The sequence below is a fragment of the Oncorhynchus kisutch genome, linkage group LG9 (assembly GCF_002021735.2).
Source record: "Oncorhynchus kisutch isolate 150728-3 linkage group LG9, Okis_V2, whole genome shotgun sequence".
NCBI classification, from domain to species: Eukaryota; Metazoa; Chordata; class Actinopteri; order Salmoniformes; family Salmonidae; genus Oncorhynchus; species Oncorhynchus kisutch.
Genome location: NC_034182.2, coordinates 31,547,983 through 31,565,307, shown reverse-complemented (window position 1 = coordinate 31,565,307; position 17,325 = coordinate 31,547,983). Strand labels below are relative to the sequence as shown.

The 17,325-nt window shown below is 43.4% G+C and overlaps 1 protein-coding gene across 2 annotated transcripts; it reads right to left on the bottom strand.

Moving 5' to 3' along the window:
• Window positions 1–4,553: 4,553 nt before the first annotated feature.
• On the bottom strand, window positions 4,554–16,718 carry aco1 (aconitase 1, soluble). 2 transcript variants are annotated; one of them, XM_020473181.2, is made up of 21 exons: window positions 16,596–16,718; window positions 14,759–14,899; window positions 14,391–14,559; window positions 14,036–14,173; window positions 13,059–13,128; window positions 12,705–12,888; window positions 12,291–12,430; window positions 11,834–12,005; window positions 11,388–11,488; window positions 10,995–11,111; window positions 10,651–10,810; window positions 10,247–10,382; window positions 9,785–9,869; window positions 9,433–9,589; window positions 9,009–9,133; window positions 8,673–8,777; window positions 8,288–8,430; window positions 7,858–8,005; window positions 7,469–7,591; window positions 6,601–6,786; window positions 4,554–6,278 (listed from the first exon to the last, which is right to left on the bottom strand). In XM_020473181.2, exons 2-21 carry the CDS (start codon window positions 14,883–14,885, stop codon window positions 6,162–6,164), a joined length of 2,703 nt encoding a protein of 900 aa, XP_020328770.1. In that variant the 5' UTR covers window positions 14,886–14,899; window positions 16,596–16,718; the 3' UTR covers window positions 4,554–6,161. The 2 variants fall into 2 exon arrangements, with proteins under 2 accessions (XP_020328770.1, XP_020328771.1); XM_020473182.2 differs by lacking the exon at window positions 16,596–16,718 and adding an exon at window positions 15,180–15,597.
• Window positions 16,719–17,325: the final 607 nt, after the last annotated feature.

Here is a 17,325-nt window from a genome sequence, read left to right as displayed (position 1 = left end):
TACCTAATATACAGGTATATTTAGTATCTATTGTTTATGAATGATAAGGTCTATTGCCTTACCCAGGTCTTTAACGGGTTTGTAGTCAGCAGCGGCAAGGCCACCCGTAACGGCACCCTGGAGATCTCTGTGGAGACCACCGGCCGTATCCTGCCCTTGCTGGCGTGTAACGGCGGCCTAAGTGTCCCCCAGGATTCCTCCATGGCAGTGACCCCCGACGCCCTCGCCCTGTCTGACTCCGACACCTCACCCAGTGACCTCCTGTTCTTCCTGGCACAGCCTGCTCTGGGGCGGCGTCCCGTTCACTGCCGGGAGTAACTTCACCCAGTGGGACCTGCAAGAGCTGGAGGTGACCTACAGGCATGGGGGTGACCCCTCACAGATGGGCCGCTTTGCATTCACGACCTCAGACACTACCAACAGGGGCATCTTGCTGGAGGGGTGGGTTCAGACGGAGCCTGAGTACTTCACCTCTGCCCAGATATTTAGCTAGAGGGGTCGATTCATACAGGTATAAATCAGCACAGCAACATCTTCGTTAGTAATGGAATCTAAATAATAAGTAGGTTTCGATGGTACCTATTGAACATGTTCCAGATGGATCCGTTGGGCAGCTCGGACCCTGAGGTAGTGCAGCCGCTGTCTCTGTGGAAAGCTGAAGTTCTGTCTGACGGTCGCTATGACGGTCGCTATGGGATCTACCTCTCGTCCCGGGAGCTGAGAGGCAAGTCAGTTAAGAAGAAATTCTTATTTACAATGACGGCCTGCCCCAGCCAAACCCTCCCTAACCCGGACAACGCTGGGCCAATTGGGCGCTGCCCTATGGGATTCCCAATCACAGCTGATTGTGATACAGACCGGGATCGAACCAGGGTCTGTAGTGACGCCTCTAGCATGGCGATGCAGTGCCTTATATCGCTGCACCACTCGGGAGCCCAGAGGTCAGGCCGGCTCCTATGCTGCAACGTGGTCTCCTGGAAGCCTTGGGCTTCCACTAATGAGGTAATCAACCTGAGATGGATAGTGGAGGCTGGTGGGAGGAGCAGGTTCACTGTAATGGCTGGAATGGAACCAATAGAACAATATGAAACATATGGAAACCACGTCTGACTACATTCCATTTACTGTACTCAATTTCAGCCGTTACAATGAGCCTGTCCTCCTATAGCCACTCCCACCAGCCTCCATTGACCCCTATAATTTACCCAATTGTGTTGTGAATATCATACGTAGACTATTTCAGGGTTGAGTATGGGTTACCCGGGAATCATATCTCAACATTCTGGGCCAGTTTCCTGGACTAATCTTGATATGTGTCAGGGAAACCGACCCTGTATGTCAGTTGTTTCATGTTTCAGTAACCTCATTGGTTGGCCATTCCTCCTCACCAACACAGATGGTCAGTGCGCAGAGTGTGTTATAAGGGCTGGACTTATCACAACGGTTACTGCCACTTCCATAGTCTGTAGCACCGAGCGCAAGGCGACATGGAGCGCTGCCGTCAGGGAATGCAGGGAGAGGTGAGAACAGGAGGGGAACATGTAACCTATTTTGATAGAATGTGCATTTATGTTGTAGGAAACTAAAGTTTCTTATTTTTCCTGTGGTTCAGGTCACCAAGCCAATCTGGTGGGCATTTTCTCCAAGGCTGATATGAACTGGCTGTTGGACTTAAGTGGACGGAAACCATTCTGGATAGGTCAAATAAGTATTCTGTTCTATCTCCATTGGCTGAAAAGTGACTCAACATGCATGAGTGTGCGTGCGTCTACATTACCTCACTCACTGTCCTCTCCATATCTTAGGACTGACCAACAGTGAGAGTAGGGGACGCTGAGGGTGGGTGAGTGGAGAGCCCGTCACCTACACCAACTGGAGGGAGAGCCCGCCCAGAGGCAAGAGCAGGTGTGTTCTGGTGTTGAGGAGGGCCAATCGGCAGATCAGAGACTGTAAGACGGGCAGGGGACATCGCTACGTGTCTTACGTCAAGACGTGAGCCAAGAGGGATCTCTACGTTGGATTCATGATATGAAACAGAACTATGTTTCTTTCCACTGCCGTTGCAACATGAATGGAGCTGACCCTCAAGACAAGCTACATTCATACAGCTAATCAAACGATTACCTAAAGGTACCAAAATAACAGTTAATATGGTACTACAGCAATAGATTAATGAAGAGGTCAGCTTCAATTAAAGAGTTAAAGTAGTAGTGCGTTGCAAACTCAAGTCAGCAAACATGTCACCGATGCACCGCTGAAGCTCTCAAAGTCATATACACTCTGTGGCCAGTTTATTAGGTACACCCATCTAGTACTGGGTTCGACCCCCGTAGACATTAAGGGATGCACCTGGTCAGCAGCGATGTTCAGATACGCTGTGGTACGCAACAGCCTGTACTGTTGCCACCAGGCAGGATGGGTCCATGGACTCACGCTGCTTACGCCAAATCCTGACTCTGCCATCAGCATGATGCAACAGGAACCGGGATTTGTCAGACCAGGCAATGTTTAACCACTCCTCAATAGTCCACTGGAGCCGCTTCTTCTTGTTTTTAGCTGACAGGAGTGGAACTCGGTGTGTACATCTGCTGCAATAGCCCATCCATGACAAGGTCCGACGAGTTATGCGTTCCGAGATGCCGTTCTGCACCGTTATTTGTCTGTTTGTGGCCTGCTTTCACGATTCTTGCCTTCCTCCTTTAACCTCTCTCATCAACCAGCTGTTTTCAACAACAGGACTGACTGGATGTTTTTTGTTTATCCCACCATTCTCGGTAAACCTTGGACCCTGTCGTATGTGAAAAGCCCAGGAAGACGTCCGTTTCTGAGACACTGGAACTGGCGCACCTAGCACTGACGATCATACCACGTTCAAAGCTGCTAAGGTCACTGGTTTTTCCCCCATTCTAACTTTCAATAGAACAGTAACTGAATGCCTCGATGCCGGTTTGCCTGCTTCAGGCCTGCCAACCCTGTCCAACTTTTCAGAGTACCAGACACTCCTGCCGAATTGGGATTTTCTTCCCCAGCATGATTGTGCGCATGCTGTTTGTCTGGTCGCTAATCAACACAAAAAGCAAAATTATTTTGAAAACATAAGACTCAAAAACAAATGATCGCATCGACACAGGCCGCAAACTGGCTACACAAAGCTTAAGTAAGCTACCGCAAAGGGAATCTGAACTCTGTTCGCTAGAGGAGTCCGGTGTTTCAGCCTATGTAAAGGTGCCTATTGTATTTCTTTGCAGCGCATACATCATTTCAGATTTTCGAAATTGATAACATCTACAGAATCATTGCCTCTATAACTAATACCGGACACTAATTTATTCTTCATCGCACGTCTTCTAAACTCCCGACTCCATTTAATGCCAAGATGTTTATTTATTTTTTATTATACTTTTGTAATGCTTTTTGTGACGTGGATCATAATTACAGTTAATCTATCAGGTTGCGTGGAAAATACAACTATAATGGGACGCAGAATTAAATGTATATCAAACTCGCACAAATGCGACCAGTTATTTTTCATATTTGTATTTCATTTCTTTCACTAGCAAATGCGAGTGAACTGCTGGCACTTTATAGCCCACTGATTGTCCATCCTGTTTGTTAACGTAACTTTGAAACAATTAGTGTTTACCTTTCCACAAGACACGGAGTCGAAAAGGGATTTGTCAATGTGTTTACGTACAGCTGACAGTCGGCAAACTCAGCATCACAACAAACAGGAGGGGCAGACACGTCGAATAATGACGTATTAATCTCCATGTGTTTTGCAGCTCGAAAATAGGGTTGTTAGATATATAAAAATCGGGCTCTATTCATTTCTGCGTACGTGGACAGATAACTGCGTGCATGTTGGCAGATCTGCTGCTTTATTTAGCAAGATAGGCCACGTGACTCACGGTCTGTAGGAGCGAACCTTTTTGTGAACCTAATGTCAACCTGCTCATAAGCACTATTCCAGCTCCAGTAGTTTAAAGGGATAGTACTCTCAAATTACACGAGTTTCTTTACCCTTCAGTAGCTTTAGAGATGTATAGTACCGTTTACCTGTGTACCATTATACTAATTATTATTATTGAGAGCTGTAACCGCTGCACTGGTCATCTGTGTAGAACTAATAGTATTGTGAGTAATGGATACCTCCTGTACATTCTAAGTGTTATTTGACCTCACTGTCTTAGTGGTAGCATGGCTGTATTCAAATGTACGTCCATGATGGTAGCAAGGCATAACTGGGTTTGAGGAATACAGAAGTTCCGTATAAAAAGACAAGTTATATTTTATGAATAACAAAACAATATTGTGCTAACTTTAATACAGCTTTGTGTGGGTTAGGGTTACTAAAATGACATTGATATTTGCACCATTTTAGACAGTTATTGTACAGATTGTATTTTCAAATTTCAGTTAAATGTAATTGTGTGTGCAATTCTTAAAATGTTATATTCCAAATCCAGTAGTCTTCATTGCATTTCTTTAAATACATTTTTCAAGAATAGGCTACAGTATGCTAGTAATGCACAATTATTGACAACAGTGCTGCATTTGAATTATGTAGAAGTTAAAGTTTATTAGAGGCAAAAGAACCGCACACCTGTTTAGGCGAGGTGCTGGCTAGCGGAGAATATACTTTGATGAAGACAGCTTGTCTGTCAAAACGTGGTTATTCAATTCTTGCATCTGAGGTCGTAATGTGCAGCTCTCCTTTTTTTCCAAAAACATTCCTGTCTAAAGTCATAAATGAATGTGTATTAAATTTGACAAATGTAGTCTTACTCTGCCCCTGAGCCATTTCATAACATGATAGGGGACAGCAATATGGTGGATATGTCCAGTTATTTGCGGAAAGAAAAACAGGAAGGACGAAGACTACCACTAGCCCGGGTGTGGCCTTGTAGCAGACTCCTTCTGCTAACCTTGGAAAAAATATACATTTTATCTATACCACAAACAAGTACCAAGTATCTCACAGTAGGACTTCATTCTTATTGATAGAAACTATTTGGTCCATTAAACCCCAAGTGCTTAGAGAAAATATGAATTCTCACTTCAGCTAAGAAACTTCATGCAGTTTGGAATTCATGATTATATTAATTTGATTTACTAGCCTCCCTGTCACACCGGCAACTGGGAATTAATTCTGGTTGGTGGATTCTAACAGATTTCTGGAAACGTTGCAACCCTACTCACCAACAGTAGTAAGTACCCACTGTGACAAAATCATATAAGTCCTATTGCCAACATCAACAGGTTAAGAAAGAAAAGTGGATTTGTGAAACAAACAAGACTGAAATTAGTGATCTAGTAAAAACAGAGGCTGGATTTAAGAGACGAGGCATACGCACAATATACTGTTCCTCATAAAAGGCGAGAGTTAATGTCAACTTCACCATTTTAAGGCAATTCAACTTAGGTACTCTAATTGCATTCTAATAAACTATGCTGGTCTCTTTTTCATAATACAAAGACAACACCCTCGTTGTCAGGAGTCGAAGCCAACCTATTACAGTGTCTGGGGTTAACACCTTATTCCCTATACAGTGCACACATTTTGGTCACAAGTAGTGCACTATGAAGGGAATAGGGCTCCATTTCAGAAGCAGCCTATGTCTGCTCCACCACAGCAGCAGTTTATAATAAGACATGAAATCAACAAATACAACCCTGGTCGGAACAGATGACCATGACTGGCAGCTTTGAACCAACGATGGTAACAACTGGACAAGACCACTGACTAAGTTTGTGTGCATGGCTAGCTAATGTTAGCATGGACGGTGGGAGGGATGAGGGTGGGTGAACCAATGGTTTGGCAACAAAGAGGTAGGGTGGTTACATCATACGAGACCTGGGTTAAAAAAGTATTTGTTTTCTTTCAAACACTTTAGCTGGGCTTGATTAAGAAAGCAAAGACTATTTGAACCCAGGTGTACATCATACCAGTGTTAAATGTGTTGTGGGGTACTTTGACTCATTCCATCATTCCGACCTGCAATGGATCAAGTATGGAACCAATTAATGCACTAAAAACATAAGATTATGTAAACCAAATGTTAAAATCGAACAGAAACAGAGGGAGACTCAGCACGTTCTGTATCGCCATCTACACTGAGGATTTTCGTGTTCAGCGTGACTTGGTCCCAACGGCGTGCTCTCTAGTTCTCAGACATCTTGCGGATCATGTAGTTCAGGATGCCTCCGTTGTGGAAGTACGTCAGCTCCACGTCCGTATCAAACCTCATCCTCACCTGGAATGTTTTGCCCGTGTCGAGCTGTGACGGAAGGAAAAAAGACAGCGGTAGGATATTAGGATTAACTGCTGTTGATGCCGCATGTTCCAGGAATAAGCTACCCAGCTAAGTATACGTTTATTTAACACTACAAAATAATAGTAAAATATGACCACATTACTATATACAAAGTATTGCCACAGAATCACAGTACAGAAAGTGAACAGAAACTACTAAGTTCCGTTTGTTAGCTGTGCCATGAAAGGATCTAGAAACTCCTGCAAAATTGACCATATGAATGATTGGTAACCTTTCCTCAGTCCAGTATTTCCCATCCCATTTTATCATCAGCAGGCAGACCAACCTTAATGTCAACAATCATCCTGGGTGTGAGTGGCTCAGGGATGACCACGGTGTAGCGCTCGTGTCCTGTCAGCCCCAGGCTGTCTGCTGTGTCCCCAGCCAGGTACTCCAGAGGAATCACCCCCATGCCCACCAGGTTACTGCGGTGGATTCTCTCATAGCTCTCTGCCAGCACCGCTTTGATTCCCTGGGAGGGGCACAGAAGAGGGGTATCATGGGGGTATCCCTGCAGCCCGCCCTCCGAGAAACTCTTAATTATACATGACTGCCATGGCATCATCCAAGTGGGGGCTTCATTTTGGTAGTAGTGAAGGAGTAGCTAGCTACCTACTTACTACAGAGTCCATGGACTGCAATGGCTTAGCGAAAACTTCATCTGACTAAGTCATACTATGGAGAAGCCAGAAACAGAGAGACACCTTGAGACCACACTTCCTGCCTGCCTCTGGACTTTCTCTCCCAGCTTGACCACCTCCCTCAGATGACCACTCAAGCCATGAACTTTCTAATGACTGTCCATCTCATGTTTTGCTAAATGACTTGTGCTTTGAAGCTCTTTGAAAAGCGCTATACAAGTTTAATAAATTATTATTCAAGAGTCTTGCATCATCTAATTGTGTCTTTCTCATGGTGCCACCTGGTGTTTATGGCTTCTGTGTACATTGTCCCTACTTTGAATTGTACGTTTGTTCAAGAATGTGAAATAACAAATCCACACAGCTCACCAGAATCTTATGTTGGCTAATGGAAAGTATCATGCATTCAAATCCATTTTTTCCATACATTCTTCTAATCTACAACATCATCAAAAGGTAATGTCAAAAAAGATAACATATCAAAACACAGTTATGATATGAGGAGAGACAGACCAGGAGGAAGGGACCTTTAGCGGCCCAGTCTCTCGAGCTGCCTGATCCGTACTCCTTCCCAGCCAGGATCATAAGGGGGAGGCCAGCCTGCTGGTAGCGCTCAGCAGCATCAAACACATCCAGCTGTAGAGAAACAGACAACCCAAGAATACACTGAATATTTACACATTGATTCAAGTGGACAACCAGAGTACATATAACAGCCATACTGCAATATGCGGTCAAAATACAAACTCAAAACATACATGTATTGTAAGTTATTACATAAGCAACATTTTTTTAAACTCATCTGATAATGTAATAACTTTATACATAATCTGGTGACTAAAATTATCCGGAGAATTATTACATTACAGAGATTATTATTGCAAATTGTTACAGGGCTTTACCGTTTCATCAGAAGGTAAGTGCAGGGTGCGCGGAGCCTGCTTGTTCAGGAACTTGTTGAAGAGACGGATGTTGGCGAACGTGCCCCGGGCCATCACAGCATCGTTGCCACGCCGAGATCCGTACGAGTTGAAGTCACGTGGGTTTAAACTGCCAGGGCAAAGGATAAGAGAAAGATTAAACCTTTGACCCTTCATATAACTTCACTCTATCATAAACATACTAAAAAACCCAGCGTTAAATTTCACACTATCATGCGGACCAGAAATGTATACTCTGCTGGTTGGGATATTTTCATTCCGCATGATCCTTTCCAGCACGGTTCCAGCCATGGGGGGGGTGTATTACCAGGCAAGTGCAGTACAGCTCAGCTCAGTAGTATAAAAAAATACTATTAGTAATGTGAAATAGTGACTGCTTCCCATCTCTCACCCTCTGCTGGTCAGGTACCGTGCTGCAGGACTGGTTCGGGCGATGTTCCCAGCAGGAGAGATGTGGTCTGTGGTCACAGAGTCACCGAAGTTCAGCAGCACGTAGGCGTTAGTTATGGACTTGGGGGTCTGTAGTTCCTTGGTCTGAATGAATCACCGAAAGATTAAGGGGATAGTTCTGCAGAATTGCATGAATGACAATGACTTTATAATATTAGCAGTTGGTAAAAGTGTCTAGTTGTGTATTGCAGTCTCTTCTTGTCCACAGGCTACCTGGAAACAAATATATAAATATGTACTTTCTCTGAAATATCCCTTCAACGTAATCTGAAATCCAAGGGGAAAGAACTCCGACATTACGACAGCATTAGGTTAGTGTGTTGTACCAGTCCATCGAAGAAGGGTGGGGACTTGATGTAGGTGGACTTGGGGTCCCAGGTGTACAGCTTGTCTGAGGGGGCGTTGAGGGCGTTCCAGCGTTCATTCACTTTCTGACAGGGCGGAACAAGGTAGAACAGTCCCATATCAAAACTACAAAGACAACTTTTTACACTAATGTACTAACCAAAACCTTGAAAAAGTAACCTATTGACACACATTTTTACACTTTATGGCCTTCTAGAGGCTGAAATGTTGAGGTATTACTTAACCCCCCCCCCCCACAATGAAACCAGGGGGGGGAAAAAATCATATAAAATTAATATCCAAAGAGTTGAGTTTACCTCAATCTTCTCATAAACCTCTTTGAACATAGCAGGAATGACAAACTGTCTCTCCACAGCCTGGATCTCCTCCCGTGTGGGCCAGATGTCCCTGAGGAAAACCTCCTTCCCTTTGTTGTTCAGAGCTACACCATGAAACCAGAGGCGGCAAAAGAAAAACAACAGAAACCAGTATTAGCACCAACAGCCCAATCTGTTTAAACGTCTTGAGAGCTCCAGGAACAGTATATGTGTGAACCAGTGAAGGCTGGTGTCACCTTAAAATTTGAGGATTTGGCTCATTGTAATGGATGGAATTGAATGAATGGAACGGTACCACTCGATTGATTTAATTCCACCCATTACAGCCTCCACTGGTGTGAATGCTATATAGAAAAACTACAGAACCATTGACAATTCACAGCGTTGGTTTGAGGACACTCACCAATGGGCTCTGTATCAAAGTCAATCCTCACGGTTCCGGCGATAGCGTAAGCAATGACCAGCGGGGGAGAGGCCAGGTAATTGGCTCGTGTGTTGGGGTGGACACGCCCCTCAAAGTTCCTGTTACCTGATAGGATCCCAGCAGCTACTAGATCTCCCTGAAGGTAGAGGAACGTGTGAGGAGCTGTAGCCATTGACCATGCAGGGTTGTGTTCATTAGGCACCCAAAAGAAAACAGACTGAAACGGGGGGATTAAATAGACCACACCCCCAAAAAAAATGGTGTTTTCCATTGCATGCGCTAATGAACACAGCCCAGGTGTGGGTGTAAAATTTTAAAAGTTAGTAGTTACCTGAGTAATGGCCTCCACCACAGGCTCTGGGAGGGGCCCACTGTTACCTATACATGTCATGCAGCCATAACCCACCACTTCAAACCTGACGGGGGGGGAAATAACATATACCGACAAAAAGGAAATTATAAACTGGGTGGTTCGAGCCCTGAATGCTGATTGGCTGAAAGCCATGGTATATCATGGGTATGATAATTTTAAAAAAGTATCATGTTGGTAAGCAGTTTATAATAGCAATAAGGCACCTCAGCAGTTTGTGGTATATGGCCAATATACCACAGAGTTGCGCATAAGAACAGCCCTTAGCCGTGGTCTACTGGCCATATACCACACCTCCTCGGGCCTTATTGATTAAATACGTCACACTGTCATCCTGAAATGGAGGATAAAGAAGCTAGGAAAGACTTTTGAGCTGAACCCCTCATTCTCCAGACAATTAGTCTTCAGGAAGGAGTGCCTTACCCGAGCTGGAAGAGGTAGTCCATGACGCCACTCTCCTTTAGGTAGTAGGTGACCACTCCGCTGCCGGGCGACAGACTGGTCTTGATGTAGGGCTTCATGCTCAGACCAGCCTCGATGGCCTTCTTCGCCAGGAGACCTGAAAAGCAACGCAGAGCCAATTCAACCTTATTGACTAAGCAACTTCCCAGATATTAATCCAATTACAGCTGTTGATTGCTGGGGTGTGTTCATTGGGGCAAGTAACGGAAAACTTTGGAAACGTTTTTGGAGCAGATAACAAAAGAATAACATTTATTTTTGGAGTCCAGGTAGTCCCTCTGTTTCCGTCAATTTCGTCTGCTTGGTGTCTAACGAACACAACCCAGACAGCGCAGGGTATGAGGTATGGAGCGAGGGATACGTACCAGCCCCCAGCATAACAGAGGGGTTGCTGGTGTTGGTACAGCTGGTGATGGCAGCAATGACCACTGAGCCGTGGGAGAGGCTGTACTCCTTGTCATTGTATTGGAATGGAACCTTCACGTGGTGAAGCTCCGGAGTCACCTGGAAACCCTTGAAGCCTTGCTGCAATGGCACAAGTCCACAGAGTTAGAAGCTAGTGGGGTCACTTATAGAACCAATAGGTTTTCTAACTCTGTGCACACCTCATACACACATGCAAATATAAAAACTGAAGGACTTGAGATAACAGGATGCTATTAACATGTAGATACCAAAAAGGTTCGTGTTAAGCAGGTGTCGTCATTACCTTAGCTGCCAGGCATGCCTCAAAGTCAGTCTTCATGTCCGACACAGCCACCCTGTCCTGAGGCCTCTTGGGACCACTGCAGCACGGAACCACAGTGCTCAGGTCCAGCTCATGCACCTGCATAGGATGGAGAGCGGAGGCGGCACAGAGGGAAAATCACAATGAGACCGAAAGCAAAAGGAGGAGATTAAAAGGGAGACTTGCCAATCATTTCACAGATACATTCCAGTCATACACTTGTCAAATCACTTTCAAAACAGAATGACTTCCAAAAGTCCCCATAGCTAGTCTAGCATGCCTGACAATCTTTAATCAAATACATCCAGAAACTACAAGTCCTAATTTCTAAATGACTAAAGGTGTTTGAAAAGGATCCACTGTGGAACAGAGTACCTGGGTGAAGTCAGGGTCCTGGGAGGAGTTGCTGTAGTCTCTGAACATGGCTACGGCTTTCAGATACCTGGTGATGTAATCCAGCTTCTCAGCATCTCTCCCTGGGTAGAGTGAGCAGGGGAAAGAGGAATGAGGAAAGAAAATGAAGAATCCAGACATGAAGTAAATTAGACTTTGCCAGTTACATCTACAGTTCCCTCAGGTTTTTAATACTACTATTATCAGCCCCGTTTTTACATTTAAAATGTATTCAGAAAGGTTTTTGCCATTACAAAAGGAGAAAAATTACTCCGCTAAGTAGGTGGTGTAACATTCAAAGGCTGTTTGAAAGTTTGCAATTTAAAAAAAAAGAGGCCAATGTAATATCTGTATTGCTTTCCATCGGAATCAGAAACATTGTAAATATAGACCAGTGCTGCTCATGTGCATTGGTGTGGATATCTCACCTGTCTGCTCCAGGTACTGAAGACTGATGTGGTCTACAGGGAAAAAAGCTGCAGTAGCGCCGTACTCTGGGCACATGTTGGCGATGGTGGCTCGATCGGCTATGGATAGCTGTGCCACACCTGGCCCGAAGAACTCCACAAACTTCCCCACGACGCCGACCTGGCGCAGGTGCTGTGGGTACAGAGGGGGAGAATGGGACACTCAGACAAACAGTGTTTCTATGTGACATACACTGGTGAAATGAAATTGCTGCCACTGTTTATCTACAACTAATCTATTCAATACAACTTTATTTATCCCCTTATCAAATCAACACAATTCTCCAAACCAATAGCATTGATAGGGCTACTTTGCTGAATCCTTTCCAGCCTTGAGCTACATTGATTAGATAGATTTGTCCAAAAGAGATGTCCATTGATAAAACCGTGGCAGTCGTGGAACCGTGTAACCAGTTACCTTAGTGACGGTGAGGACGATGTCGGTTGAGGTGATGAACTTGTTGGGGGTGCCCTGTAGCCTGTAGCCGATGACTTCGGGGAGCACCATGCTGATTGGCTGGCCCAGCATGACGGCCTCCGCCTCGATCCCGCCCACACCTACAACAAACATGTACGACAGGATTTATTCCAGCTTTGGGCACATTCCAGTAGCATGGCTAGATAGCTCATATTTTCTCAACTACATTTTGGGGTTTGGTTTATTGGTAGCTAAGTACTGTCCACTTGGAACAAAACGAAAAAAACTCCAGTAATTTGTAAATGCAGTAATTTTGTAATTTGGGTGAACTATCCCTTTTAACACCATTAGTAAATATTTGAGTCAATCCCATGTATCTTTTTAACAGTGTACATAATCCAATCTAGTAATTACCCCAGCCCAGCACGCCCAGGCCATCAATCATGGTGGTGTGGGAGTCGGTGCCCACCAGACTGTCAGGGTAGTAGTAGCCGTTCTGGTCAAACACCACCCTGGCCAGGTACTCCAGGTTGACCTGGTGCACTATCCCCGAACCGGGGGGAATGATACGCATGTTCTGGAATGCTTTGGAGCCCCACTGTGGAACGGGAGCGGGGATCAAGATCAATAGTTTATGGAGGCTTGTGGGTTTTATACATGATATTGTTATTGCTATGATTGAAAGAGGGCCATGTGTGTTGTAAAGTGTGTGGCCTTTATGAAAGGCTTATGAGTTAAACTACAGGTTTTGCATGGTGGACAAAATACCTTTAAGAACTCAAATCGCTCTCTGTTTCTGTCAAACTCCAAGTCCTGGTTTTTCTGGAGGCTGTCAGACCTGGAAAAAGAAAAATATCAATTGACTCAATCTGAATTTCTTAAACACATAATCAGTAATCAGTTCTCATAAAAGTAAAACATCTAGGAAAGGAGTTGAAGAGTATTTCAGCAATCAAGATATGCAACTTTCAGAATACAGAAATCTGGCCCGCTGGATGATTTTGGCATCATATGATGCAAAATGCATTATTGGGGCCTGATTTCTGTATTCTGAAAGTTACAGTACATATCTTGAAAACTTGATTGCTGACATGCTAAACATTTTGGAACTATATCAACAATTGACTACTGAAACAAATACCAAAATAAAACTCTAGCCAAAAGCTTTCTTTTAAGTTCCAGGTGAAAATTACACAAATGTCATAATGTACATCTCCTAATATGTTTACTTGAAAGTAGAAAAAGCACAAAATTACAAATCTGTAAGAAACAGTGTATCAGTGTTGGGAATTGGGAATATTTTGCTTTATAGGTTTACACCTCTCGGGACAAAATAGTAGTTAATATTTGCAACAATGTCAGCTTGGAGACTCACCTACATTGTGACCATGCAGTCATTATTTCAGCGTTATGCAACATTATGATGACTGGTGGTCAACAGAAGTGTCGAAATCTACAGGCTCCACTAAGTCTCTTAAGAGCAAAGTCCAACAAACAAGCTCACCCTACAGAACATTCCACTCTGTGCTTACACATCAGCCTGTGTTTGCTTCATAAATATGTCATAAAAGGTGTAATAATTCCTCCAGCAATTAGCCTGTGTAGCAGTATTTCACTGAAATGACCAGTATTCATAAACTTCTAATTCACAACAATTCCTCCTGAATGGAAATTCACTTAATGTTCAGCCCTACTTTAATTGACCCCCCCTCCCCACACACACAAATCTGACCCCCCACACTTACTTCCTGTTGAAGTCCACCTGGATGGAATGATCAATGACAAGGTCCGCTGGACATACTGGGTTGATCTTCTCTGGATCTCCACCCAGCTTCTTCACAGCGTCGCGCATCGCAGCAAAGTCCACTACTGCAGGCACTCCACTGCAAGGGGAAAGAGACAGGCCACAAGTTATAATATAAATCCATTCACTATTCAAAGCAACCCCTTTAAAAAGGGAAAGAAAAGCCACCTCAATTTGGATACCTGCCCATCAGCTTTTCCCAGTTTACAATACAGATAGTACCACGGCATATTTTACCATTAAAGATTTCTCGTGAGCACACCTGCAGAATTGATGCACCATGTGGTCTAACTCACGTGAAATCCTGCAGGATGACCCTGGCAGGTCTGAATGGCACCTCTACGCTTTGAGTCTGGGTCTGCTTCCAGTTCAGGATGCTCTCCACGTCTGACCGCTTCACCAGGAACCCATCACAGTTCCTCACAGCCGACTCAAGCAGCACACGGATGGAGAATGGCAGGCGGTCTTGTAGGAGGAGGGAAGCATTTCATATTAACCATCAGGTTTGAAGTTCAAAAATAGTGACAGTGCAATTAACTGAAATGTAATTCATGAATCAGAATAAATCTAGTTTGAGCATTTACTCAAATTAAGAATTTAGCCTAGTACACCAACCATGCTCACCACCAATTGCCAAAGGGGTTATGGTACTTTGAGATCCTACCATATCTGGGGTCTCCAAGCTTTGAGAGGTTGTAGAACTTGTGGTCGGGGATGTTTGGGTCCAGAGCCTCAACTATGTGTGCAAAAGGATTACTCATGGCTGTAGACTTTCTCCCTCTCTCACACATACACCTGGAGTTACCTGGAGGAAACAATGCAAGGTTCAGTGTCAAAAACTAAAACAGTGGCAACTTCTTATGGATTGACATTAAGGGTTGCCCTATTGCCCAGGACAAGTGACCTGAGCAGTCACAAAAGTTGAGCCTGCTCCCGTGGTTGCCCCATTGCTCAGGTACTTTGTCATTTAAAAAAAACATTTTCTCTTTAAAAAAACAACAACTTATAACAACCAAATGCAAAGAATTCCAGTATCTGGAATTTTCTGGTTCCTCTCCTGTGTGTAGGTGAAAATCGCTACTTACTGCTTTTTATCTTTTTACGGGAGAACCTGTTAGGTCAAGGAAGTTTCAGCACGGACAGACAGGGAAGTACGATTCCAGCTAAATGCTGGGTATAACAGACCTGTGAATTAGCCTAGTACGGTGTTCCAAAACACAATATTTCTGGAATACTACTTTCCTCTGCTGCGTATTAAATTAGGCTAATCACTCAACAAGTGAAAAAAACTTGAGCATTGTTCAAACTGTGGTTTGAACTAATTCACTACCAATCCCTATCTAACATTCTTTTTATACTCAGGAAAATGCAACCAAATAGCCTACAAATTGGGCTTGATAGGAATAGGCTAGAAGTATTAGCATAAGCCTATTGCCTAAAAATGAAGATTCTCTGCCAAGGTTGAACAGACAGTGAAACCTGCAAACAACATCAGCCTCTATGAATGTGTAATCAGAAGTCAAACAGAGTATTTATGATGTAAGGGTATCCAAGGTTAATACGTGTCCCCATATTTATCTGTGTCAAAGGGGATACTTCTGATAAGTGCATCTTTGTAGCACCCTTGTGACTTTGAGGACAAATGGAATTGAAGGGAACGTAAAAAAAAAAAAGTCAACTCATGATGACCTAAGATTGCCTTGTGCCGCAATGTACTCTCGCAACTTTCCAAGTACTGCCCTGTTACAGTATCCATTAGCAAATAACCAGATTTTGAAATATAACTCTACATTCTCCATTGTGCAGAACTCCCAGGGAATACATTTTCTCAAGTAAGCGTATGTTAAAATGTTCGTGTGAATGTTAAAGTTGTTAACTAAATGGTTAGCCCAAGATATATCCTAGTAGTGTCTGGAGCAGGTCATTTTTATTTGATTAGAATGGGAAATAGAATGAGATTCTATTATGGGTTGGATTTTACAGGGGGGTGTTAGGCCTGTTATTTGTTACACGATATCTAAGACAGTCATACTAGCCTGAGAAGTTGATAAAGCTAGCTTTGAGGCAATCAGGAAATAGTATCCGACTAAACTCAACTTCAAGATAGTAGCTTAACCCATTGGGACCAAGATTGGGTCCTGAACTGACAGTCTCCCACACCAGACACTGCTAACAACAACAGGCTTTGTGCGGTTCTAGTGTTAAACATGATAATAGAGAGAGCGAGATGAGACATTTAGGGATTTCTAACAGCGGCTAACTAGAACTATACCTACGCCTGGCTAAATTAGTTAGTTACTGTAGCTAGCTAGTTGACTTAGCTAGCTGGCTAGCGTATCTTGCTAGCGTATCTTGCTAGCTTTGAATAGCAATCAACGTCACCGGTTACTAACCAGTTATGCTGAGTCACAGCACTTGCCCTTAATAACTTTAAATACAGTACATTTACTTTGAAAGCATGGTGAAGATTACAAATAATTGCAAAAAACAGTCACACATACCACTTCTTCTCTTTACAGTTGAAGCGAAGCTAATGTTTATTTTTTATTTTTTTGTTCTGGTCGCTAGCTTGTCGGACGCGATGACGTATAAAAGCCCTGAATTGCTAACGCTATGTATTGGCCATTGAGAGGCTTTGAAGGCACGGGTCGGTCATATGACACTCCCTAGAAGGAGCAGTCCGCCATAGGAACTAATGAATGGAATTCTACAGTATTTCAATTCAATGTTTCAAGGACAAAATTACATGTATTTAAGTATTTTTGTTGTTGTTGTAGTGGGGACAGAAAAATTAGTACTCTCTAAAAAATACTTTAAGGGAAATGTTTTATATATTTGTAATATTTGTATGTTTAGCTTGCATGATATCATTTAAAATTATGCATTAAAGTGTCTGTAATAGAATAAACGTGTCAAAAACTAATGTAGACATTAATATATGCATTTCTATATTTTCCTAAATATTGTTTACAACAGTGGGGGAGTTGGCTTCAACACAGCTCCCCCCAACAGTCATCTCGTGTACATATATGAATCATTGGTCCAAAGCTCCAAGACCTAAGTCCACTGATAAGTCCTAGCAGTGAGGGAGTGAGTGACTGACATTTTTTTTTCTTCTTCTGAATGGTTAATAATATGGTTGATAACATCTTCTTCAAATAATGTTGATAGGCAGGTGTTTTTTCTGACCGATCACTGCTTAGAATCCAATACATGTGAATGTGTCAACAA